General features: G+C 49.1%; 1 protein-coding gene and 1 long non-coding RNA gene across 9 annotated transcripts in view; one reads left to right on the top strand and one right to left on the bottom strand.

The window, feature by feature from the left end:
• Nucleotides 1-21101, bottom strand: part of ZDHHC7 (zinc finger DHHC-type palmitoyltransferase 7) — a 30481-nt gene extending 9380 nt beyond the window's left edge. Inside the window, exons 1-5 of one of the 8 annotated variants that reach the window (XM_049704091.1) lie at nucleotides 14076-14348; nucleotides 13710-13867; nucleotides 9587-9703; nucleotides 4829-4914; nucleotides 1653-1974 (exon numbers count right to left, since the gene is read on the bottom strand). In XM_049704091.1, coding sequence (XP_049560048.1) covers nucleotides 1653-1967 — 315 coding nt within the window. In that variant the 5' untranslated portion in view covers nucleotides 1968-1974; nucleotides 4829-4914; nucleotides 9587-9703; nucleotides 13710-13867; nucleotides 14076-14348. Of the gene's footprint in view, nucleotides 1-1652; nucleotides 1975-4828; nucleotides 4915-9586; nucleotides 10470-13709; nucleotides 14349-20961 lie in introns of those variants that run through there. The other 7 variants (XM_049704088.1, XM_049704087.1, XM_049704092.1 and 4 more) reach the window with 7 other exon arrangements.
• The window catches only part of LOC117196704 (uncharacterized), a 62252-nt gene that overhangs the window by 34437 nt on the left and 543 nt on the right, over nucleotides 1-27272 (top strand). The window contains exons 4-5 of the long non-coding RNA XR_007474540.1: nucleotides 17268-19765; nucleotides 19802-21747. This is a non-coding gene — a long non-coding RNA (uncharacterized LOC117196704). The remainder of the gene's footprint in view (nucleotides 1-17267; nucleotides 19766-19801; nucleotides 21748-27272) is intronic.

The raw sequence follows: 27272 nt of genomic DNA, 5'->3' as shown, positions 1-27272 counted from the left end.
GCGCTGCAGCCGCCACGAAAAACCACCCTCAGCAGTTCAGCGTAGCGTGAACATATGACACGGTACTTCCACTCCTGGGTCTCTACCCAAGAGAAACGAAACATGGGTCCACACAAACCTGGTCCACAAGGGTTCACGGCAGAACTGTCCATAACAGCCAGAAAGTGGGAAGGACCCCGATGGCCACCAACTGACGATGGCTGTAAACAAAACGTGGCCCAACCCCACAGTGGAACAGTCTTCAGCCGTGAAGAGGAACGAAGCCCTGACAGTGCGCGGTGTGGGTGAGCCCTAGGAACCTCGCGCCGCGAAGGAAGCCAGACGTCAAGGCCATGTGTCCCTGTGTGATTCCATCTATGTGATCTGTCCAGAACAGGCCAGTCCAGAGACAGAAAGTACATCAGCAGTTGCCTGGCGCTGGGGGACCTGGGGGGGCGGGGCGGTGACAGCTAAGGGCTGCAGGATTTCTTTTTCGGGTGATGAAAATGTCTAAAATGACTGCGGTGATGTGAATACATGAAAATTATCGAACAAAAGGGTGAATTTTGTGGAATGTGAATTAAATTTCAATTAAAAAATGCTTGCATCCAGGACTCACACCCTCCCCCACCTCACACTCCAGCCCTCAGCGCTTCCATCCAGCTTCTTGGCAGCGAAACAAGTGAAGCGAACACGCCCGGCGGGAGCAGAGGCAGCGCCCTACACACACCTGCTACCCGACCCCTGGCTCTCGGGGCTTCCTGAAGAGCTGTGAGGCCTCTTCCCGCAGGAGAGGGGCTGTAGCAGGAGCGGGACCACGGGGGGAAGGAGGCCTACACTGGTCAGAAGACACAAGCACTGTGATGAGAGGGGCCCAGCCGGGTAGCCCTCCCTCCCCCGGCCCCACCGGGCACACCGCAGCCTGGCACCTGGGCACCGACGTGGTGGCCTCCTCGCCGAAACGCCTACAAACGATGGACCCAGCCCCGTTTTCAACATGCAGGAAGATGGCTGACACTACCAGCTCTTCCTACAGCGAACTTAAAGATAATAGCTAACCTGCAGCCCAAAGAAGTTAAATTAGTTGCGTGTGATTCGTAAAGTGGTGAAACCTAGATGCCACATCGCTCAGCTTTCAGTCCATACTTCAGAGAAACAAAGTATTTAAACTAGAAGGGGGGACTTCCCTGGCGGTCCAGTGGCTAAGGCTCCGTGCTCCCAGTGCAGGGGGCGTGGGTTTGACCCCTGGTCCAGGAGCTAGATCCCATATGCCACAACTAAAGATCCCGCATGTCGCAACTAAAAAGATCCCGCAGGCCGCAACGAAGATCCCGCAAGCAGCAATAAAGATCCCACGCGCAGCGACTAAGACCCAGCACAGCCAAGTAAATAAATAAACATTAAAAAATAAAATAGGATTTCAGGCATTATTCAGTACACTTTCTTCATCTGAATAAACAGCTCAGTGTAATGTTTTCCATGAATATACCATGACATCACCTCTCTCTGGGCGCTGGGTTCTCTCCAGCGAAGCCACAAACAACGCCACCAGCCTGTATCCAGGAACTCGTGAACCCCGAGGCTGCGGGAGCATGAGGCCCTCCGCCCGGTGCCGCTGGTGCCTCCCCAGCCCAGACCCGGCCGAAAACCCCAGCGAGAGGGCAGGTACTCACGGGGTCGGTGAGCATGGTCCTCAAGTGAGAGGACAGGGCAAGCACCGCCAGGCAGTTAAAAACGACTCCATTGACCACGGAGTACCAGAAGTCTTTGGAAGGCAGCAGCATGACAAACGTCACCACGAAGTCCGCGTACACGACCAGTAGCCACGTCACGACAGCACAGATCATGCCACAGCCGTCGCGGATGAACCAGACCCTGTCTGCCACGTCGGCCTCGGATGAAGAGGAGGAGGAAGAGTCGTAGTTGTCATTTTCGGTCAGGAGAGGATGGTGTTCGACATCCCGGAGCCGGTGTCCTGATGACGGCATGGTTTCCCTGGAGGGGCATGGGACACAACCGGTGAGGCTCCCGGGGACACACGGTCACCTGCGGCTGGCCCCAGCCACGCTGCACAAGGACGACGCGGGGCAGGAGCTAGACACCCTTGGCACCCAGGCTCCAAGCCTGGGCAAGACGAGGCCTGGGGTACCACGGCCCCATCCACGGTGCCAAGGCCCGAGGGCCCGCAGCGCACACATGCCAGCAGCTGATGAGAGGGTGACAGACAAGGGGCTCTTTCACTGCTCGTTTCCACCCCGGCTCATGACCACAGAGCCCAGTTCTCACCTGACTCTTCCCTGTTTCACTGAGTTCTTCACTCTCACTTCTCCCTCGTTTGAACTGTGACAACGTGCGACCATGTTTTTGAGGCAGTCTTCTTTAACTCTGTGCTGTTTCTAGAACGCCCTTCCTCTTTCAGTCTTTTAACAGTTTCCTTCACTTATCTGTTCTTTCGACAACTCTCCCATATTTCCTAATACCCGAGAACACACAGGGTCAGAAACTAAAGGAAAACTTACACTTTTCCTAGCAAACATTTTGCTGCTTCTTTAAACCTATAACCTCCTGTCATCAGTGTCTGATATGAGTAGAAATACTCATGATAAATAAAGAAAGGGAAACAGAGTCAGTTCATGTGGCCCTGTTGTTCGTGCAGGGGATAGAAAAACACTGATAGCACTTTATCAAACGACCCGAGGGCTTTCTCCACTCAGGCTCGGCTTCTTTCAAACAAGCACAGAGCAAGCGACTGTGGCCTCCCCAGCGTGGCGGGGGAGGAGGGATGAGAATGCTCTTGGGGCCGGGTCTGCTACAGCTGACGCACAGCATCCGCTCGGAATCCTGGCATTACTTCCTTCCTTAACTGTAACTGGAGCACGGGAACGATGAAAACATTACTGAATGAGTGAATCTGCTGGTGAGAGTTCCTTCTGCAAATATTTTGCAGGTTTCCCTCTCGATACAAAGATACTGACTAGTACAAGACAGCAAGGAAACTGTTCCCCGCAGCCTGCTCTTAGATCAGACAACAAGAGCTTTAAAATTACTGAAGTGAAGAAACTGAAGATAAGAATTTGGGCAGCCCCGAACCAGCCGTTCTTCAGCCAGCACACACTGGACCCGACGGCTGCCTTCCTGCTAAGGCCTCTGCCGCAGAGGCCACCCGCCATGCAGCGCCCGAGGCTTCTCTCTGCCAAGCAAGTCATCCTGCAGAGGCAGTCCTCGTGCCTCTGAAGAGCACTCTGCAAAGGGACTCTGAACAGCAGACACGGCTATCTGGAGAGGGTGCTGGAGCGCGGTCCTGTCTACACCACTGTAAAGCCTGATGCCGCCAGGGGGCTGAGACTCTCTGGGAGGAGGACCGGCTCGGCAGCTCCACGGGCAGTGCGCTCAGCACTCCCTACCCTGAGAGGGCGTCCGTGTCTCAGCCCTGGGCTGGCTGTCAGCCCTCGTGGGAAAGGCCTGGCTCTTCTCTCCGGGCTCCCCGTCGGGTGCCCGCACGCCCCTGGGCTCACGGCAAGCGCGCATCTGTTTCCAGGCAGACGCAACAACGTGAATTGGTCCCCGTCTCAGATCCAGAGAGAGGCCTAGTGATGGCCACGGAAGTTTTTAGTGAATCATCAATGTTCATCAAAGCCTTAGCTGAAAAACTCCCCTGACCAGAATCCCTCTGCTCTATGGCTACTCCTCAGGTAAGACGCTTTCTAGGAGCAATGGGTGCCCGCCTGCTGGGCAGCGAGCAGTCGCAGGGGCCACGTGTCCAGAGACAGGCCAGCTTTTTGTCAGAGCACACTCGTGCAGCCCGAGTGCTGCCTAGAAATCAGGACCTGAGTCTTCTGGACGCCTGACCCAGTCCCGATTAACCTTCCCGGCTGAGGCACTGGTGACAGCAGCTGCAGGCCTCCCCCAGAGGGGCAGATGGCAGCTGTATTTGTGAGGAAGGGTGACTGCACACATACCAACCCCAGTGGGCGGGAAGGGACATTCCCAGAAGCACGTTAGGATACTGAGGCATCACGCCTGTGTGCTTCAGAGCTGAATTTGTAAAATCCACTAGAAGGCAAAGGGAGAACAATCTGATGCCCAAAAGTCACTTCATTTGCAAGAAAGCAATCGGTGAACACGGCGAGGTTAGGCTGAACACATCCGATTATCTGTCATCAAGAGCAGGCGCCTTCCGCTGAGTCACAGCACTTACACTTCATTAATGCAACAGGAAGGGAGGGGAGGAAATGAAGAAACAATTCCTTTACACTCAACTAATCTAAAAATGCTGGGAACACAAGAGCAAATGGCACGGCAACTGGCGATGCGAAGCCAGGGCGAGGGCACAGCCTCACTCTGTGCTGATACCCGTCACTGGTGACTGAATACTCTGCGTGATCACGTCTGAAAAAGACCTGAAAGCACTGTGCACTGACCGACGGTTTTTCTACTTTAATGTCCAGTTTAATGGGATGCTGTCTACACTCCGAACCTGAGCTGTTTATCGTCGTGTTAAATCAAGCCCCGTTTCCCAGAACACTAAGAGCAACATTGCAGACTCCCATTATTGAAGGGACAACCACTCGAGCAAAACCCTTCCAGTGGTTTACATTTGAGAACTCCCCTCATCTTGTAATACCTGCTAGTAACTGATCAATTCTCTTCATGGAATCTTCCTCCAGGGACACACTCTCCTTTTAGCGTAGGTGGTAAGCAAACCCAAAGACAATACGTGAAGAAAAAGATCTACTTGTCACCATTAACCATCTGAACTGCCCGTATTTGCCTTTTCAAAGGTGTGCAAGTTAGTGTCAGCCGTTAGAGAGGAAACAGTGATTAGAGGCCTAAATAAGCAATCACTTACCTCACAAATTATTTTTAGACATTACTTGGACGTTTTGTGTCTTTTCTTCAGGATCTTAAGGTGCATACTGTCCTATGTGGTAGGATCTGAAAGATAATAAAATCTGATTAGAAAAGTTACTTATTTTATGACCAAGGCGCATATACTATTTCTCAGTGCATGTGATCAACTTTGGGAGCACATGTAACCGATGTGATGCTTCACACCTGAAGTTCCGTTGCTCAGAACCATCTTTAACTATGAAATCATGACTCCTCTAGGTTTTCGTTACTAGTAAACTGCTTGACAATCCTGAAAATTAAGTAATTTATTTTAAACCTGTCCATTTTACACTCTTGTTACTTTAGCCCTGGTCTTAAATACAAATCTCTAAGCCAAAATCCCTGAGAAAGAGCCCCAGGGATAATCCAGACCAAATCTGGTCAACCTGCATTTCAACAGGCAGCAAGTGTTCACCGTTCACCAGCCACAGCAGAGGAATTACAGAAAAGACGAGAGAGAAAGAGGTGAGAGGTGCACCAGGCCCCGCTGGGGGAGGGTGCCCCGGGGGAGGGGGCACGGTGCACGAAGGAGCGGGTGGAATGAGTGAGGGGCGTCCCAGCCTGGCAGCGTCTCCCACTGGGTGGGCAAGCAGACGTAGCCTCCCTAGAAGCACTCATCTGGCCCAAGAAAAGAGGCTGGAAAACACCAAGAGGCGGCGTGTCCCCCTCCCAAAGAGGTCAGATTGCTGCCAGGTTTCCCTAAGACCAGGGCCACCAGAGGACAAAGGACCATGGACGCAGACGCTCCAAGCACACGCTCCTGGTACATCTCATCCTTAAATGTGAACCAAGAGCCAACAGATGTTCTGGAGAAAAGCTCAAACAGGTCTCATGGAAGAGCCCCAGAGAGAAAAGAGAGAAACCGGAATTTAGAGCAGGCATAATGCACAGAGAAGAAAACTTACGAAGAATTAAGAGACTGCATTTGTGAGACAAAGAGGAACATTCTGAGAACTTCCTAGTTATTGAAAAATAAAAATATGATGGTAGAATTTTTTAATCATACAAACAGGACTGGAAGAGAGAATGGGGAAATTTCCCAGAAAGGAGAACTAAACAACAAAGGGGAAGGGGGGAAGGATAAACTTGGAGTTTGGGATTAACATATACACACTATACAGAAAATAGATTAACCAACAAGGACCTCCTGTATAGCACAGGGAACTGTATTCGGTACCTTATGATAACCTATCCTGGGAAAGAATCTGGAAAAGATTAGATATACATATATATAAAACTGAATCAGTCTGCTGTACACCTAAAACTAACACAACATTGTAAATCAGCTACAGTAAATCAGCAAAAAACAAACAAAAACAAGACAAAGACAAAGACAAAGACCTTAGGAGAGAAAATGAAATGAAATCAGAGGACCAATCCAGGAGGTCCATCTTCCAAACAACAGGTCTGGCAAAGGCACCCCGAACAAGACGTCCTTCCTCTGCACAGCTCCACTGCCACCCAGGCCGGCAGCCCCGTGTGCCTCGCAGCCTGTCCACTCTCTTTGCATCTGATATCCTTCCAACGTAACATTTTTCTCTCAGCAAACCCTCAGTTGGTGTCTGTTTTCTGAAACCAAGACCCCTGACTAGGACACCAGGGGGCTGGCGTGGAAGAGGGTGAGGGGACTCGGGGGTCGAGGGGTGGGCAGGGTAAGCTCCCCTGGTCTCCTCCCAGTAACTGGAGGCTGCTCGCTGCTTCCTGACCGGGAGTGCCCCCTCCGCCGGGCCCGGCTCTGCTGTCAGGCTCCCCTGCCCACCCGACCCTACAAGTCTCCTCAGGACCCGTCCTCCCTCCACAAGGACGTGGACAGCCTCCCCGCACCCGTCACCGCCACCCTGCACACCAAAGGTTCCCTAGCCTATCTGTGGCTCTGAGTCCCCTCTGAACTTCTCAGTAACAAATGTGGCCGTGAACCACAAGCTGCTTAAACTAACGGAGGTGACTTGTAAAATATGGCATTTATATATATATATATATATATGGTAACTCTATTCAAATATCTATGCAGTAGCCAACAGCTTTAAACGCCAGGTAACATGCTGAACCAGTAATGCCTGATTATGCCTAGTGATACTTTCAACTTTGCATTCACATTCATTTTGAGTATCTTCAAATGAGCTTATGTTAGCACTGTTTTAAAAGAAAACCGGCTTTGCAAAACCCAGGACTGCCCATCGCAGTCCTCAGGTCTACAGCAGAATCTCTACAATGAGACCAAACCCCGTTACTTTTATAAATTTTTAAAAATAACCAAAATGGCAACCACGTCGGAAAGCGGCCTGGTACTTTCTCAGAGTTAAACCAACACCCTCCCTGTGCCTCGGCAATTCCACTTCTAGGTATTTACCTCAAGGTGAATATGAACACAAAACTTGTACAGAACTGTTCACAGCTGCTGCATTCATTAAGTCACCAAACCAGAACAACCCAAACACCCCTCACCAGGAGATGAATCAACAAACCACAGTACATTCATACAAGGGGGACTGCGGACGGATACAGGCCACCGTGTGGATACATCTCAAAAAACCACGCCAAGTGAAAAACACAGTATGTACAGTAGGAGTCCATCTGCATGGCACTCTGAACCAGGCGAAGCTAATTTATTTTGAAAGAGATCAGAACGGGGTTGGAGCACAAGAGGGAATGACGGAGAGTCCAAGGTAACTTTCTGAGTTGACGGAAAGGGCAGCAGGCGACACAGGCACACGCACTGTCAAACCAAATTCAATGAACTGTTAAAATTATACACTTAAAATTGTGCATTTCACTGTACGTTAACTATGCCTCAGTTAAAAAATGAACAGGAGAAAAAATAACCAGCACAGGTACACGTGCAGGTGTAAAAGGGTGTAGTAACAGCCAAGTTCTAAGTGCTGCTGAACCCGTTCTCTCCCTACAGACACTGCCTTCCGAGCCAGACCCTGTCACAGTTTACTTTTAACAGTATCTTCGGGCAAGTGTCTTAAACTCTTCCCCTCACTTTTTTCCCCGTGTCTATAAACAGAAGATGCATTTCTCATAAACAAACTGAAGACAAGTAAACAAAAGACATCAATATACTTTGGTGATTAGTTGCTACAAAAAAGAATGAAGATCCAATGATTTTCACTGTTGCAAAAAAGGAAATGTCTACCCTAGAGCCTGGTATTCACGTGTACGTTAAACACTGCTTAAACTCATCACTGTTTTACTATTCATACGCCAACTGCTGACCTATAAGAAACAGGAATAAGCACATCTCTGCTTCAGGCACAGAAGCAGCATGTGAGGCAAACACAGGCCGTGAGATGTGCTGAATTCAAACGTGGGGGCGGGGCCTCTAAGCTGCAGACTCCACGTGAGGCCCAAGGATGCTCGACCTCGGACAGGCCCTCAGCCCACGAGGGCTCATGGGAGAGAGAGGCGGGGACCAGCCTGGTAAACAACGTGCTCGGTGTTATCCCCAGTGGCAGGCAGAGGGCGATGACGGAGAGAGATGACAATCGCTTATCCCGTCCAGAGGAACCAGAAAAGTGTCGGTTAGGACGACAGCAGGAGTGGGCCCACAGGACAGGCAAGATCGCACAGGAGAGGACAGTGAGGGAGGCACAGAGGCTGGAAGGGGAACCCGCGGGCTGCAGGGCCCTGGGCTCAGCACGAGGGAGGGCGGGAAGGCAGGGAAGGGGAGGCCAGGGCCCCGCACAAAGCACTCCGACGGCCGAGCTAGGCAGCCTGAAATTCCGTACGTCATTCTGCTGCAAAGGGAGACTGGAACTTCGGTCAACAGACAAGTGTTTTAGAAAGATAACTGGTGACAAACTAAGATTAGGATGGAAGGAGGAAGACGGGCAGCCGGGAGGCGGCTGCCATGCCCCAGAGCAGAGCTGACAGAGGCAGGGCCAGCAGGGGAGCGGGGCCTGCAGGGGACGAGCAGGGGCTGGGAGCAGGAAGGCTGGCTGGAGCAGACAGCACGCCAGGGGCCGCGACCTCCCCCCAGCAGTTTCGGTAAAGAGCCAAGAAGCTTGCAGACGGGGCGGTGAGCAAACTAAAGGAGCACATTCGTTTCCCTGTGGTTAAGTCAAGGACGTGCGTAGCTGGAAGGAAAAACAATTGGTCAGTTTCCCCTCTTACCTATTATCTCATTTAGAGCTACAGTGGGGCTGCCCTGGTGGCGCAGTGGTTGGGAATCCGCCTGCCAGTGCAGGAGACACGGGTTCGAGCCCCGGTCCGGGAAGATCCCACATGCCGCGGAGCAACTACGCCCGTGCGCCACAACTACTGAGCCCGCGCTCTAGAACCCGCGCTCCGCAACGAGAAGCCACGACGGTGAGAAGCCTGCGCACCACAACAAAGAGCAGCCCCCGCTCTCTGCCACTAGAGAAAGCCTGTGTGCAGCAACGAAGACCCAATGCAGCCAAAAATAAATTAATTAAAAAAAATAATAGAGCTTCGATGAACCTCTCAACAAGACAGAATTCTATTTGTTGTGTAAGCTGACTTCACCCTCACTGGCTCCCAATAAATAGAATTAACGTGGCTTCTGCAACGAATTTTAATTTGTGTAACAAATGATTGCTTTGTCCAAGTATTTAATTGATGTGATACCTTGTTTTCATTTTATATAAAACCCTTTATACTGTTCCAATAAATATCTTTATTAGTAAAAATAATAATAATAAATAAAACAAGAGGACGGGACCAAGATGGCGGAGGAATAGGACGAGGCGCTCACCTCCTCCCACAGGAACGTGGAAAGCACATCTGCACGTGGACGGCTCCCACAGAACGGCTCCTGAGCGCAGGCACAAGACCTCAGACTTCCCGAAGGGCAAGAAAACCTCCAGCTAACCTGGTAGAACAAAAGGAAAAAGAAAAAGAAAGGAATGTAGACGGGGCCTGCGCCCCAGGCAGGGAGCTGTGGAGGAGATCAGCCTGGACAGGCGGCGAGCGTCGGAGCCTAGCAGGAGAGCACAGGAACCCGTCTGCGGAGGGCAGCACAGAGAGCAGCCTGAACGGAAGGTCGGCGCCGCCACCCTGCGCTCCCCAGCCTCAGACGCTCATCCGTCCAGTGCTGAAGCTCAGGCTTCGGAGGTCAGACCCAGGGAGAGGCCCGGGGCGGGATGCACGGAGACAGCTGAAGAGGCTGGACTGTGGCAACTGAGGGTGTGCTCGGAAGAAGCCGGGGCCTGTCAGAGAGCCAAGGCGCCGTACTGAGGGGTGCACGAGGAGAGGGGAGGGACCACCGTAAGAGCTTCTTTCCTTACGAGCGCTCCCAGGCAACAGGACACTGCCTACAGGAGCTCTGGGGGCGGGCGCGAGTCGCTGCCGCCATCGTGGGCTCCAGAGGCAGGCACAGGCCACCGCTACGAGACCTGCGAGCAGTCGCCAAGTGCTGCCCCCGCCCTCCCAGTAGCGCACAAGGGCGGCTGCACCTGCACACCCCATATCAAGGGAATAAAAGCCAGCAGGTGCTGAGGATACAGACAGCAAGCGTCCAAACTAACAGCAGCCCCTCAATTCTGGAAAAGATGGCGGAGTAGAAGGATCGAGCTCACCTCCTCTCACGAAAACAGCAACATCACAACGAACTGCTGAACAATCATCGACAAAAAAGACTGAAACCTACCAAAAAAGATATTTTACATTCAAAGACAAAAGAGGAGTCACAATGAGACGGTAGGCGAGGTGCTTTCGTGCCAAGATAATGAACAAAATGGCAATAAGAACATACATATAATTACCTAAAATTTAATGGGATTCGTAATGGATACAAAAACAAGACCCGTATATATGCTGTCTACAAAAGACCCACTTCAGACTCAGAGTCATGTGCAGACTGCAAGTGAGGCGATGGAAAAACGTATTCCATGCAAATGGAAATCAAAAGAAAGCTGGAGTAGCAATACTCTTAGCAGACAAAACAGACTTTAAAATAAAGACTGTTACAAGAGACAAAGAAGGACACTACATAATGAACAAGGGATCAATCCAAGAAGATATAACAATTGTAAATATATATGCACCCAACACAGGAGCATCTCGATATATAAGGCAAATGCTAACAGCCATAAAAGGAGAAATCGAGAGTAACACAATAATAGTGGGGAAATTTAACACCCCACTTACATCAATGGACAGATAATTCAGATAGAAAATCAATAAGGAAACACAGGCCTTAAATGACCATGAAACCAGATGGACTTAATTGATATTTATAGAACATTCCATACAAAGGAAGCAAAATACACTTTCTTCTCAAGTGCACATGAAACATTCTCCAGGACAGATCATACCTTGGGCCACAAATCAAGCCTCAGTAAATTTAAGAAAACTGAAATCATATCAAGCATCTTTCCGACCACAGTGCTATGAGATGAGAAATCAATTCGGGGGACCTCCCTGGTGACACAGTGGTTAAGACTCTGTGCTCCCAAAGCAGGAGACCCAGGTTCGATCCCTAGTCCAGGAACTAGATCCCACATGCATGCTGCAACTAAGAGTCCGCATGCCACAGCTAAGGACCTGATGCAATCTAATAAATAATCAAATATTGAAAAATAAATAAATAAATATTTATTTGTTTATTTTTGGCCGTGTCCGGTCTTCGTTGCTGCACTTGGACTTTCTCTAGTTGCGGCGAGCGGGGGCTACTCTTCATTGCAGTGCACGGGCTTCTCACTGCAGTGGCTTCTCTTTGTTGTGGAGCACGGGCTCTAGGTGCATGGGCTTCAGTAGTTGTGGCACGTGGGCCCAGTAGTTGTGGCTCATGGGCTCTAGAGTTCAGGCTCAGTAGTTGTGGTGCACAGGCTTATCTGCTCCACGGCATGTGGGATCTTCCCGGACCAGGGCTTGAACCTGTGTCCCCTGCATTGGCAGGCAGATTCTTAACCGCTGCGCCACCAGGGAAGTCCCAATAAAAAGAAAGAAAGGAAGGAAGAAAGAAAGAAAGAAAGGGAGGAAGGAACGAAGGAAGGAAGAAAGAGAGAGAGAAACAGAGAGAGAAAGAAAGAAAGAAAAAGAAAGAGAAAGAAAGAAAGGAAGGGAGGGAGGAAGGAAGGAAGGAAGGAAGGAAGGAAGGGAGGTAGGTCAGTTCGGGGGAAAAAAAAACACAAATACACGAAGGCTAAACAATATGTTACTAAACAACCAATGGATCACTGACGATATCAGAGAGGAATTCAAAAAATACCTAGAGATAAATGACAAAAAAACAAGATGATCCAGAACCTGTGGGACACAGCAAAACCAGTTCTAAGAGGGAAGGTGATAGCAATACAGTTTTACCTCAGGAAACAAGAAAAATCTCAAACAACTTAAACTTACACCTAAAGCAACTAGAGAAGAAAGAACAAACAAAACCCAAAGTTAGTAGAAGGAAAGAAATCATAGGGGCTTCCCTGGTGGTGCAGTGGTTAAGAATCCGCCTGCCAATGCAGGGAACATGGGTTCGAGCCCTGCTCCAGGAAGATCCCACATGCTGCGGAGCGACTAAGCCTGTGCGCAATGAAAGCAATGAAGACCCAACGTAGCCAAAAATAAAAATAAATAAAAGAAAATAAGTAAATTTAAAAAAAAAAGAAAAGCTATGATGAACCTAAAGAAGGACTTGGTCTCCCTATTTTACAGATGAGCCACCCCGGACCCCCAGTTAGTCTGGGACCTCCACACAAGTCCCACCACGCTGCTTCTCGGTTTGAACAGGCCACACTTTTAAAAAGCCTAGGACAGCCCCAAAGAGATGTAACGAAGAGAGACTGAGGACGAAATGCCTAGTTAAGCCAACTAAACAATCAGATTAAGAAACTATAAACCAAGAGGTCCCGGCATGGTTGCTTTTTTCTTTCTCATTTTATGGTTATTTGAGCTTTTCCTGCAACTACAAAAGAAACATAGGCTCATTTTTTCTGTTTTTAAAGAATAAGGGTCCCAGTCTGCAGACGCAGGGGCTGACAGAGCAGAGGGACCCTTCTTCCCTAGGCGGGGGAGGGTGGGGGAGAGGGTACGGAGAAGATGGACGACGCAGAGCTAAAGCAGATCCCACCCCACACGCCGTTCTGAGCGGCAGGAGGTGGGCTGTGGGCGCTGGAAGTGGAGAAAAGCTGAGGACGGCGACTGAGACTGGAAAAAGGAAGGCGGGTAGGGGAGGTGGCAAGAGAGAGCTGAAACTCAGCACCGTGGGCCAGACAGCGCTGGAACCCCGGTTCCCAATAAACGCCACAACAGCCAGGCCTTTCATCCACAAGCGCAGCCTGGACCCAAAGCCCTGCAGGGGGTTGGGGGTTCGCCATGGAGGGCAGGACGAAGGGGAGCAGCCTGCGAAGCCAGGTGACAGGAAACTGCGAGGGATGTGCAAGGGAGTCAGGTCGCGGCAGGGGTGTGTGTGCGTGTGTGCGTGCGTGCGTGCGTGCGTGCGTGTGTGTGTGTGTGTGTGTGAGATTTATCCTCTTCAATGGTACATTTTCCATCATTTAGTCTAAATTTCATTCTTTCAATTTCTTGATATTCTCTCAACTTAGTATGATGTAAGATACATAAGTATGACCAAAAAATAAGCCTGCAAGGTGCAATTTTAAGAACTCAGAGGAGAAAAAAAATTTTTTTTTAATTAAAAAAAAAAAGTTTCTTGGGCTTCCCTGGTGGCGCAGTGGCTGAGAGTCCGCCTGCCGATGCAGGGGATACGGGTTCGTGCCCCGGTCTGGGAAGATCCCACGTGCCGCAGAGCGGCTGGGCCCGTGAGCCGTGGCCGCTGAGCCTGCGCGTCCGGAGCCTGTGCTCCGCAACGGGAGAGGCCACAACAGTTAGAGGCCCACGTACCGCCAAAAAAAAAAAAAGAATGGAGCATTCAGACAGCCTACCCCAGTGCCTTGGCTCCAGTGCATTCAGTGCCACTGCAGTTATGTTCTTGTATGTTCTTTCCATCAATCTGCAGTCATGAAAGGTTTAGTTTGTGCTTTCAAACCAGACCAGTAATGTATGCCATACGAACCAGTATCTTCTTCTCAAGTTACTGAATCTGAAGAACAGAATATTAACCTTTAAGGGAAAAAACCAATGGAATATTAAGTGAACAAAAGCCAGGTCTCAATAATGTGCTGGCACACTGTCCACACTGTGAACAGTAAACTTATGTAACCTTTCCAGAAAGGTCTTTCAAACTAAAACAAAACAGGGCAAACTGAGAAACACACAAGGAGCCAAGGCTCTGGGAGAGGAAAGCCAACCTCACGGGGGTGGGGAGGGGACGACACTGGGCTTTTCCCCATCCCAGCAGCCACTCTTCAGCCTCCTGCCAGGTCCTTCTCCTCCACAGACGTGGAACTGTGGCGGTGCCTGGGCTGGGTCCTGGGTTGTCCTCTTTAGCTACAGGCTCTCTGAATAATCTCCCAGGATCTCAGGCCCATGTAGTCAGAAAAGATGCCCCTGGGAAGCTGCCAAGCGTAGTGCGTTACTGGGCGTCTCCAGTCCGTCACTCAGCAACTCCACGGCAGGGTCAAAGCAGAAACCCCTCCACCCACCAAAACCTCCTGAGCCTACCTTCTCGTCTCCATAAATGGTACCAAGGTCAAAAGCCAGGACACACCCTTCATTCCACTCTTTTCCCAACCTCCCCACACCTAACCCGTCAGCAGGTCCTGTGGGCTGGACCTCCAACACCGACCCAGATCAAGGCTGCCCCGCCCGGGCAGCACAAACCAGCGCTCCGTTTCCACACTCACTGCCTCTGTGTGCCCATAACCCACTCCCCGATCAGCACCCAGGCCCAGCTTTTACAGATGTAAGTCGGGTCCTGCCACTCCCTTACCTATTAAAACCAGCCAATTGCTGCCTCTGTGGTTAGAATAAAACCCAAAGGCCACCCTGTGGCTACACAGCCCTACCTGGCCCAGAGCCTGTGGACCGCACCTCTTACCCCCCCTCCCACCCGGGCTGTCTCGTTCCTCTGTCATCACCGCAACAGAATGTTCTCGTAATATCCCCAGCACACCCCGAACTCCGCAAACCCTTGTTCAGTGAGAGAAGGAAAAGCAAAAACAAACCCCAAAGGAACCGGAAAGGAGTAAGAAAGAGGGTCAAAGTGGGAGGCCTGGGGTGGGGTGGGATGGGATGGGGTCGGATGGGATGGGGTCAGACGGTCCGGGGAGCTGAAGGGGGAGAAACGTGGACGGGTTAAGGGGGGAGAGGGAGAAGGGGAGGAAGGAGAGAGACCCACGCTGGCAGGGCTTTTTCTGGGTGTGTCACTGGGAGCACACAGGCTGCACGAGGCAGCCTCAAAGGCACGTGTACACAAATGCCAAAGCTTCCACCTTTATCCCCATACCAGAGCCACAGCCGGAAAGTCAAATGGAGGAGCTATTTTTAATCCCAACATGGTAACTAAACCCTCAAGAATTCCAAAGCCAGAGACAAAAAGAACCCCAGAGTCCCCAAACGCTTCAAGTGTCCCGTCCCAGGGAAAAGCTGAGCCTGAACCAAGCTGGTGAATCCCCGCCTCTTTCCTTATCTTCCTAAATGGGGTTTCTTTGTTTAATAGGAAATGAACTTTTGTAACATCAGACTTGCCCAAACCTGCAACACGAGGCCCATCTGACCCGCTCACAGTGAACCTAGCTCTCAGATGCAAGTTAACGACAATGTAAGATACTGGAATGTGAAAGGACAGGCCAGTTACTGAACATCTGCCATGGGTCAGGACCTTTGTATACATCACGACGGTGAACCCTGCCGCTACCCTAAAAACGAGGTGCTCGCTAAGGGATGAGGAAATTGCGCCTTCGAGCTGCAGTACCCTGCCCAAGCTCACAGCCAGCAAAGTGTGGAGTCGGGGCTGTTCCGACTCCAAAGCCCATGCTCTTCCATGAAAACACGGCATCTCCCTGAGCACTTGGTTTCAGAAAACATGTTCCGTAACGTGGACACTGAATCTGGGAAATACAGACCGCTAAGAATTCAAAACGTCCCGACCAGAAATACTGTAAGAGCCTGTCTCAAGAGAAACTGGAAGCTTCTCTATCCTGCCTGCCCCTGCTTATTACTAGGTCTGCAAACGCACTGCGCCCTGTCCCAGAATGACCCAAACCACCAGCTTAACACAGAGCTGGCCTCTCCTTCCATTTACTGATAACACTCCTCACACAGCCAGTATTTACTAAGCACCTTTTTTTTTTTTTTAATGTTGAGCCTTCTTTTAATTTATTTATTTTTATTTTTGGCTGTGTTGGGTCTTCGTTTCAGTGCGAGCGCTTTCTCCAGTTGCGGCAAGCGGGGGCCACTCTTCATCGCGGTGCGCGGGCCTCTCACTGTCGTGGCCTCTCCTGTTGCGGAGCACAGGCTCCAAATGCGCAGGCTCAGTAGTTGTGGCTCACGGGCCCAGTTGCTCTGCGGCATGTGGGATCCTCCCAGACCAGGGCTCGAACCCGTGTCCCCTGCATTAGCAGGCAGATTCTCAACCACTGCGCCACCAGGGAAGCAGTACTAAGCACATTTTAACCTCTGGACACAAGGCCTCTTCTTCCCTCATTCCTACATGCTGCCCACGCTTCCTGCTTACAGCTCTGACCCTTCCCTTCCCACCTTTCTCACAACCCAAGCTTAGGCACCCTCACCTCTGGCTGTACCTCTGTAGAACCCTAACCAACAGAGGTGCCAAACCTTGGGACCATGGCATTCAAGGCGCCACTGAATCTGGCTCCCCTGCCCTTCCAGGCTCTTCCACGCAGCGTTCATCCTGCTTCCCCTGCCGGGCCTGTTCACACCTCTGTGCTTCTGCTCCCGCTGTTTCCTCCAATTAGAAGACTCTCGCTCTCTGCCTATTTACCACGCACCCACTATGTACAAACCACTGCAGGGTAAGTGTTTTCAAAACTGTGAGGTGCTGTACCAATATAAGGCATTATCTTGGCCCCATGAAGAGTCTGGATTTATTAGACAATTATTAAAATTCTACTAGAGGTTTTTCAAGAATAGAATGAACTAGTAAGCAAAACAAGAATATGTCTGTAGATAGAGGCAAAGAAGTGAGTGAAAGAGAAAAAAAATCAGAGGCAAGTGAGAGTAAGTGACTAAATGCCATCCCCTAACAGGCAGACCAAAGTACAGACACATGTTAAACTGGAAAGGAGGCGTTTTCTCCTCCTCAGAGGCAAGGGGAAGAAAAAGACTGATGGGCATTCAGAGATATCTCAGCTGGAATGGAGTCAAAGTTGAGAGAACTCTCCCAGCAGCCTCTGCTCTATGATCTATAAGGGAGAGTCCTCTGTCAATGGTAAAGCAAAAAAAGTGTGTGTGTATATATATAATATAGATACACATATATACATAATTTTAAGTGAGGTATAGTTGATTTACAATATATGTTTCAGGTGTATGACATTCACAATTTTTAAAGGTTATATTCCATTTATGCTGCAACTAAGGAGCCCTGGAGCCACAACTAAGGAGCCTGCCTGCCACAACTGAGGAGCCCACATGCTGCAACTAAAGAGCCAATGAGCTGCAACTAAGGAGCCCGCCTGCCACAGCTGAGACCCGGTGCAACAAAGCAAATAAATAAAAAAACTTAAAAATTGGCTGTATTCCCTGAGTTTTACAATATATCCTTGGAGCGTATTTATTAACGATGGTTTGTACCTCTTAATCCCCCACCCCATCTTGCCCCTCCCCTTCCCTCTCCCCACTGGTAACCACTGGTTTGTTCTATAGCTGTGAGTCTGCATCTCTTTTTAAAAAGTATATTTTTAAGGAAGGTACCATGAATGAAGGAAGGATGCTGTGTAATAAAGAATCTAACCACGCTCAAATGAAGGTCTGGGCTTTATCATCGGCTGACCATCTGATTTAGGGTGGGGACTGGCCACACCAGAAAGACCAACATGATTTAGGGTGGGGCTCTGGGTCACGCAGTATCAGCTGACCTGGAAACTGAGATCAACCTTGTGGGCGGTCAATCAATCAATCATTTATGCCCATGTCACAGAAGCCCAATAAAGACTGCAAACACCAAGGCTCAGGTGAGCATCCCTGGTTGGCAATACCTGGCGCAGTGTCTCGTGTCAACACCAGTTACGCACCACGTTCCAGCTCCTTGGGGAGAGGACGATGGAAGCTCCGTGTTCGGAGCCCCAGATCCTGTCCTGAGAGCCGCTTCACTTGGCTGACTTTTAATAAACCATAACTCTGAGCACAACAGCTTTCAGTGAGTTCCGTGAGGCCTGCTAGCTAGTAATCCAACCTGAGGGGGGCTTGGGGAACCCCCAGACTTGCAACTGGTGTCAGAAGTGACGGTGGTCTCGTGTGGACTGTTCCCTCTCAACTTTGTAGCTGACCAACTCTGCAGGTGGCCCAAACTCTTCTCAGGTGCTTCAGCTGAAGGGTCACACACAAGTTGCTAACCTGACCCTGGAAACTGGCTTTGGGGACAAAAGGGAGCAAGAGTGAGTGTTTAGATTCTATACTTTATGCTCTGCTCCAGTGTTCGAACTTCTTCTTTTTTTTTTTTTAACAAAACAAGCATGTGTTACCTCTGTAATTAAAACATTACTTTTAAGAAACATACCCCCAAAAAGCTACTTTAAGAAAACTATCTTGTAGAGTTGCTCAGCACGGATTGGAGCAGGGAAATTCTGGAATCATCAGGAAAACTACTTCTCAATTCATCCCAAGCATTAACTTCACATGTGAACTTACTGCTCATTCCATTTCCTCACATTAACAAAGATTATGTGATTTATGTCACCAAAGGGTCCAAGCCTTGCAGGTAAGTTTCAGAAAGAATGTAAAAGCATGTCCAGACTTTTGACTGGCTCAAGACCGTTCTTACACAAAGTTCCTTTCAGTACTTTCTCTCTGTCGCTGACAGGGTCATTCTACTCATGCTAATATTTGTCCTTTCTAGAAGAGGACTTCTGCTTTCATAGTGCATTGATGAGCAAGGCTGAAAATTCCCAATTCACTCCTTGTAATCGAGGCAGGCTCTGCGTCATTGGTAAAAAAAAGTAATAAAAAATAACAAAAGAAAACTTCTGTATACATCTCTACCCACTTTGCTTTGACGTGAGACGTGTGCATAAAGAGTTCCAGTTGTTGGGCTTCCCTGGTGGCGCAGTGGTTGAGAGTCCGCCTGCCGATGCAGGGGACGCGGGTTCGTGACCCGGTCTGTGAAGATCCCACATGCCGCGGAGCGGCTGGGCCCGTGAGCCATGGCCGCTGAGCCTGCGCATCCGGAGCCTGTGCTCCGCAACGGGAGAGGCCACAACAGTGAGAGGCCCGCGTACCGCAAAAAAAAAGAAAAAGAAAAAGAGTTCCAGTTGTTGATTTATGAATTATTTAGGAAATTACTATCAAATAGTCTCATGCTCCTCCACCTCACAACTGAAAAGCCCACCTACCAGCCTCACTCCTGAAAGCACACAACCCAAATAATGTCAGTCACCCGACGCTTCTATTTACCAGAATCTTCAAGAGGTGCAATTTAAGACGTCTGTTCCATTCCGTTTTTCAAATATCCCAAGAGCCTTTCTCTTTAATCAAGTACTCTGGGGCTTCCCTGGTGGTCCAATGGCTAAGGCTCCGCGCCCCCAGTGCAAGGGGCTTGGGTTTGATCCCTGGTCAGGGAACTAGATCCCACATGCCGCAACTAAGAGTTCGCATGCCGCAACTAAGTTTGCATGCTGCAACGAAGATCCCGCATGCCGTAACTAAGACCCAGCACAGCCAAAATAAATAAATGTTAAAAAAAAAAAGTATTCTGACTTCCTAAGAAGCAAATTTACGGCGCGGGCTTTCTCTAGTTGCAGCGAGCGGGGGCTACACTTCGTTGTGGGGCGCGGACTTCTCACTGCAGTGACTTCTCTTGTTGCGGAGCATGGGCTCTAGGCGTGTGGGCTTCAGTAGCTGTGGCTCGCAGGCTCAGTAGGTGTGGCTTGCGGGCTCTGGAGCGCAGGCTCAGTAGTTGTGGCCCACTGGCTTAGTTGCCCCGTGGCATGTGGGATCTTCCCAGACCAGGGCTCGAACCCGTGTCCCCTGCATTGGCAGGCGGATTCTTAACCACTGAGCAACCAGAGAAGTCCCCAAGGTGACTTTCTAAAAAGGCGACTTCAGATAAGTAAAGCTTGTTAAGACAGAATCAAAAAGATTAAATCTGACTTTTAAAAAGGTGACTTTAAGCAAATAAAATTTGTGAAAGTATCAACAGATTAAATTCATCATCTTTAAGGTGAAGAGTCTAAGAAGAAATATACATTGGCCCAGATTTCTAGACCATTTGAGACAGCAGTAGTGAAACAGATAAATCTATGTACATTAAGTACAAACACTAAGCAGACTGCAAACATTGAACACTGTAGCATTGCTTGGACAGCCCTTTACACCACCTGGTCAGTAAAAGAAGCTACAAAGCAGCTACACCAACAGTTCTTAACCACCCCCCCCAAAAAAACTGGTTACCCATAAGCCAATAAAGTGTGTCCATCCAACAGCGAAAAGAGACTTAGTTTCAGCAGCAATGACGCCTCAGGAGAGATGAGCCTTGGCGACAGCAAGAAAAGATGCAAACATTGCCCTGAAGGCTGACCTGACTGTCCCAGGTGCCCTGGCAGGCAATCCCCCAAAGATCATTGGCAGGGGAAGGGAAGATAAGGAAGAAGGTGGGCAAAGGAAAATTAAAACTTACAAGGGAGGGAAGAACTGGAGCATTCATTCGAGAAGCCATGGGTGACGTGAGAGGAAGCCCACTGTAACGCATGCCTATAAACTACTCCTTACAGCTTACACAGGATTTACTGCCACTCTTCTAACTCCAACGACAACCCCGTTATTAGTTATTAAAGGAGAAAACCGCGGCTCGGAGCCCTGAGTGTCGCACCCAAGGTCAGGCAGAAAGCTGGGGCTGCAATTCGGGCCCTACCCCGAAAGGTGCACTAAAGAGTGACAAGGAGACACCTGGAAGAGAAGTCAAGCGCTGGCAGAGAGGTGCCCCGAGGAACTCGGGAAGGTCGCAGGTGCGGGGTGGGGTGGAGGAAAGGGAGCAGGGGCCTCGGGGCTGGCGGACGGGGGCCTGGAGTGGCCGGGAGACCCGGGCGCGAGCAGCCCGCCCCGGCCCACCGCACTCACCCGAGGCCCGGGCGGGGTCGCCCGGCGCTGCGGCTCCTCCCGGCCTGCGGCGGCGGCGGCGGCGACTGCAGCGGCCGAGGCAGGGACGCATCATGCGGCCGCACTCATGGCCGGGCCGGAGGGGGCCCCGCGGCTCAGCTCGGTCCTGCCGGGCCGGTCGGAGGGAGGCGGCCTCCGAGCGGACACGAGAGACAGAGCCCAACCTGGAGAGCTTGGCGGCACGACCCCCGGAAGTGAACCTCGCGTGGTCAGCGGCGCCGCGTTTGCGCAGTTCCGGTCGCGCCGCTCCCGGCAGCGGAGAAGGGTGTTTGAGGTGGTTTGCTGGGACTCGGCGGCCGGGATCCCTTTGGGACAGAGGACCTTAAAGACTGACATTTCCCAGAGAAAGGCGACTCTTAGTCGCAAGGTCCCCTCGCTAAAATAAAGGGACCCATTCAAACTGAGGTCCGGAAGAGAAAGGATGAGGGCTACGTGCTACCGCAAGGTCCAAGCCGCGCGGCTAGGCTTTTTGACTCGGGGAGGAGTTCTTGCCCGGGTTTACTGAGCCCGTGGTGGCCCTCCTGAGCCAGCGTTAGGTGTGACCTGTACGGCGTGCGAGGACGGAACACGGGTTAATGGAGAAGCGCGAGTGGGAACGACGGAGCCAGAAAGCACGTGGGGAGTAGGGGAAGCGCCATTGGATGCGCGATTCCTGATTCGCTGAGCCTCTGGTTCCCCTCTGAGCGACCTGGAAACCATGGCATCCCAGCGATTCCTTCCAGATGCTAAGTCCTAAGGTTTTTGAAGGTGGAAACGTGGTTGGGTTTTTTGGGGGGGTGGGAGTGGTATTTCCTACAATATTTGGGACAATTTCCGCAGGGCTGGGAAGTAGGCGCTCAGTGTTTGTTATTAAACTCTTTAAGTACCCACTAACTTGTAAGATTGATTAGAAACAGTCATTGCAGCTGCGGGATCTATCAGACTCCGCTGCCTGCAAGCCACCTTTTTACAATTTACCGTTCTTACTCCCAGAAACGCTTATCCAGCCAAGCTTTTGGAAGTAAGGGGTGCATTAATCATCAAAATTTGAACTTTGAAAGCTTAAAATTTTGTTACTGTACCTCTGCACTCACAATGGGGCTATGCATTCAGTCAGCCCTCATTGAGCCTCCTATCTCCTGGTCTGTTTATTCCCACGTGGAAGAAAAGTGGGGTAGGCCTCCAATCCGTGGTCAATTCTTTTTGCATAGGCTGAAAGAAAGGATGATTGTCTTTGGAGAACATCAAGACTACAAGTGCCTGCTATGCTTAAGATATACTTGCTATGAGCAAATTAAGAGTATCTTTTTTTTTAATTGAAGTATAGTTGATTTACAATATCGTGTTAGTTTCAGGTGTACAGCACAGTGATTTCAGTTATACATAGATATACATATGTATCTATTCTTTTTCAGATTCTTTGCCCTTATAGGTTATTACAAAATATTGAGTATAGTTCCTTGTGCTATACAGTAGGTCCTTGTTGGTTATCTATTTTATATATAGTAGTGTGTATGTTAATCCCAACCTCCTAATTTATCCCTCCCGCCAAAAGAGTATCTTTAAAAAAAAAAAAAGAAAAGCTTAAATCATGACTGTCATACAAATATAAACACATGTCAGAGATTTAATTTAACTCACTGATTCTTGAGGAAGTAGGTAAGGTGATACATGTGGTTCAGAGATGAGTCCGAAAGGCAGGCACATGTGTGCAGTGAGGAAGGCTGCAGTGAATTTGCTTAGTAGCTGCTTCTGGCTTCTTCTACAATGGGGAAGTCAATTGAACTTCTACCAGACGAGATTCATTTGTATGTCTGATGTCGGTGGACAAAAATTGTTACCAAGTTGGTCAGCTGGACCTGCGCCGGGGTCCTAGCCCCAGCCGAGACCTCTTGTCTTTTTCCGATCAGATTCGCACAGACAACGATGAAACCAGTGCTGAGACTGGAACAGTACCAGCTGTATTTAGTGGCCAAAGAATGGAAAGGGGGCATCTAGTTCGCAAATCGACTTCTCCACCCAATTCAGGGGGAGCCACCAAATACATTGGCAGGTCGAGGTTAAAAGGAGGGAATTGGAAGGAGTGGGAGGAATATTCCTGACTTACTGGAGAACAGGGGTGTGGTTTGGACCTTGAACCGTTGCAACTCTCCTTTTCAGTCCTTATGTGGGCTTTTCTGGTTGTTGTCATGGCAGTCGTCAACTTCCTGGCCCTGGTGGGTGTGTCATTTAACATATGCTAATATATTACAGAGTATAATGAGGCTCAAGGTCTACTGGAAGTCAAATCTTCGGCCATCTTGGGCCTGGTTGGTTCTAACCAGTTCTTATTTTTTTTCTGTTTGCATCTTCCTCCTGAAACTTAGATAAGAATAATTGGTTTCCATTCGAGGGAGGGTCAGGGATATGATTCTGGGGCAACAGCCTTGGTAACAGAATCACTTGGATTGCTTTCGATTCTCCAAAACCTATAGAGTTATAAATAGCATAAAGCAAAGAAAAAAATCCATAGAACCACATAACCCAAGGGTGTGCATGACAACACCTAGCTGTCCATTGAAGGCACCCAATAATCTTTTTTGACCCATTTCAAAGTCTTTCACAAAAAGACTCATAATTCTCCTCTGTCCCCACACTTGTATAGGCTTGTTTATTGTGACTTTAAAATTGCATTGTTGCTAAAGGAGATAGCACAGTAAAATCATTCATCAAAATATTTAACAGGGATGACAGCAGTTGACAAAAACAATTCAACTCTTTCAAGGACTTTCATCTCTTTCTCAACAGACTTGATATGTGGTCTTCTGCAAGTCATTTCCCCTCTCCAAACCTCAGCTTTTTTTTTTTTTTAATCTCTAAAATATGATCTCAGACTTGATTTCTAAGGTTTCTTCCTGTTCTGAGACTGTGGTTCAACACAGTTTTTTGCCTCACCTTGATTTCATAAGGCCCATAGAACCAAAAACCTAACATTGGACGCCCTTGCAAGGATGGGAAACATCCCATCTTCAGGATTAGTTCTGTTTACCCATCAGGAGCTAGTTTCCAGCTAACCACTCATCCCAGGAAATAGTTCTTTTAAAGTGGAGCCTCTGTTCAACCACGTGGAAAGATCCTCAGCCTCATTCAAAGTAAAAGGAATGAATGCAAATTTAGAGTACCAAGAGACCGCATTTTTCACCTAGTGGGTTGGCAAAGATGAAAGTTTGGTGATCCTCTGTTGCCAAGGCAGCCCAAATTGATGCCATTGTCAATTTATTCAGCTCTTTGCAGAGCAAGATAGCAAATGTGAATCACAGAAATCTAAGTGTACGCACCCTGTGACCCAGCAGTCCCGCTCAGGAATTTATCCTACAGGCAGACTCACCCATGTACACAAAGATGTTTGCACTTCAGTGTTTACAGTAGGATGTTTGTAGAAGCAAAAAACTGCATCGCCCTGTATGCCATCAGTATATTAAATAAAGTATGTTATACATACAAATGGGATGCTGTGGTGTGCAGTGGCCTTTGAGGTATATTAAGTCCATTGTGTAAAACTGTATTTGTGTGAAAAAGAAGATTTGGGGGATATATATGTTTACGTACACAGAATATCCCTGGAAAAATATACAAGGAATAGGTCTGTAACTTGTTAAGCTTGTAAACCATGTATCCATTTTTAAATACATAAAAATTAAATGAGACAACCCAATAGAACAATTGGCAAAACACAGGTACTTCACAAAAGAATATCCAAAACATGAAAAATGCTCATTTTCATTAGTCATCAGGGAAATGCAAACTTAAACCACAATGAAATCGTATTTACACACCCACTAGAACGGCTAACGTGAAAAAACAAGTGCTGGCAAACATGTAGAAAAACTGGGACTTCCATACACCTCACTGCTGGGGGTAGGGATGTGATGATTAAACCGCCCAGGGCAGCTGTTAGGAGTACCTGCTGAAGGTGGACCAAAAGACTTGTGCTAGAATGTTCCCACAATACACAGTACAGTGTTGTTCACAGATGTTTAGGTTGTTTGTAGTTTGGGGGTAGAATGAATGAATCGTGTTATACGTATACAGTGAAATACGGTACGGAATGAAAGTACACACTACATACAACAATACAAATAAATCTCACACAGGATGTTGAATAAGAGAAGCAAGACATGAAAGAGTGCATACTGTATAATTTTATTAATAAAAAGCTCAAAGTTGGGCAAAACTGATCTTTGGTAGAGGAAGACAGGGCAGGGCAGTGATGACCACTGAGGTGTGGATGCTAGGGTGCCAGTTATATTCTATTTCTTGACCTGGGTGCTGGTTGTATGAGTGTTCACTTGGTAAAAATTCAGCCACGTACATTTATGATTTGTATGCTGTACTTTAAGTAAACAGTGGGAGAAAGAGAGAGAGACTTCCAACGGTTTATTGTACAGTGGAAAATCAGAAATTTCTTCAGAAGGGAGTTTGGGTGGTTTCTTACTTTTTCCACTGAGATCGTGATGTTGAATGCATCAGGAAGCCGGAAGGTTGAAACTCCACAACCCATGGTGTTGAACAAGGCCCAGGAAGTCCAGAAACCCAAAGTGGTATGATATGTTCCTGAATTCCTTTTCACTGGGCCACCTCACCTCCAGCTGTGGGTAAAGCCTGCTGCGGCAGCAGGCCTGTGCTTGGGGCTCTGTGTCCCCTGGATGTCCCAAGCTGGCTCTCTCAGGCCCTTCAGGACTTGACTCGGAGCACATCTTCCTCCCCGGCAGCCTATTGAAAAATTCTCCCTCTCTCCCATTCCTGCAACAGTTCACTTCCCCCTCCCTGCTTTGCTCCTGGTCACAAGTCAGCTAACATCGTCTGTCACTTAGTTATGCCATCGTTTATCCCTCACTGCAATGCAAGCCTCGTGAAAGGCAGGGATTTTGTTGGTCTCGTTCGCTGTCAAAATGCAGCGACTCAATAAATATGCATTGAATGAATGAATGAACATGCCATGGTTGGCCCCTTTTTCAGACGAAGAAACAGGCCCAATGAGTTTAAGGAGTGTGCTGAAGGTCATACAGCTAGGAGAGGAGCCTCGCTGCCTCATAGACTCTCTTCATCCTCATGTCTGTGAAACTGGTACGATCTCTTTGTGCAGCTGAGAAAACAGGCTCAGTTAAGTGATCGCCCCAAAGAAGCAGAGCACAGCTAGCCTGCAGACCTCATTCTGTCCAGCTCTGAAGATCCTGCTCTTTATACCGTAACATTCTCACTCTCTAAGGAGCCAGAGGCCATGCGCTATACATAGCAGCTCTATACCAAGTCCTGAGGGCTCACCTGGGATGTGATCCCCAGCTCCTCCTACCAGGACCTGATCCACCAAGTTGCCTGGAAGCAAGTCCCTGCCCACTTGTGCTCTGGCTCCAACAACTCAGTCCTCTTCTTTTCCTCCACCTCCACCCCCCAGATCCTTATCTTAAACCTATGTTGGTTCATTCAACAAATATTTAATCGCCTACTCTCGGAAACATGTTAAGTGCTACAGACACGGGGGTGAGCAAAACCAAAGTTCCTACCTGTCGTGGAGCTCAGAGACTAATTAAACTGATAAAGTGGAGAAGCCACATTGCCTGCTTTATCCTGTATAGTTCTTTTTTGGATTCATCCTCTAATCAAAGTATTTTGAATATTGATTCACCCATCAAATGAATATACTATTTCTCCCACCTTTTCTTCATGCTCATTATACAATATCACAAGATACCTTAGCAAATGCTTGGTTCCGGGTATCTGTTGCTTTCCCTTTTTTTTTTTTTAATAAATTTATTTATTTATTTATTTTTGGCTGCGCTGGGTCTTCGTTGCTGTGCGTGGGCTTTCTCTAATTGCGGCGAGTGGGGACGACTCTTCGTTGCGGTGCGCAGGCTTCTCATTGCGGTGGCTTCTCTTGTTGCGGAGCACGGGCTCTAGGTACGCGGGCTTCAGTAATTGTGGTACACAGGCTCAGTAGTTGTGGCACACAGGCTTAGTTGCTCCGCCGCACGTGGGATCTTCCCGGACCAGGGCTCGAACCCCTGTCCCCTGCGTTGTCAGGCAGATTCTTAACCACTGCGCCACCAGGGAAGGCCCTGTTGTTTTCTGTTGCCTGACCCAAATCCACCCCTCTTCTTCTGGCAAGAGCACCTCAGTTTCCCATGGGCACCCACCTTTTCCTTCCTCTCCACCCAGTAGTTAGGTGGGGCCAATCTCCAACACCTGGCCTCAGCGGTTGGTTTAAGGGCATGAGCACATGAGCGCTGCTGGTCCTTTCAGACCAAATCCTGAGA

This window comes from Orcinus orca, chromosome 20, assembly GCF_937001465.1.
Source record: "Orcinus orca chromosome 20, mOrcOrc1.1, whole genome shotgun sequence".
In the NCBI taxonomy this organism is placed as follows: domain Eukaryota; kingdom Metazoa; phylum Chordata; class Mammalia; order Artiodactyla; family Delphinidae; genus Orcinus; species Orcinus orca.
The sequence above is the reverse complement of the archived record's forward strand: the minus strand, read 5'-3'. Positions and strand labels throughout refer to the sequence as shown.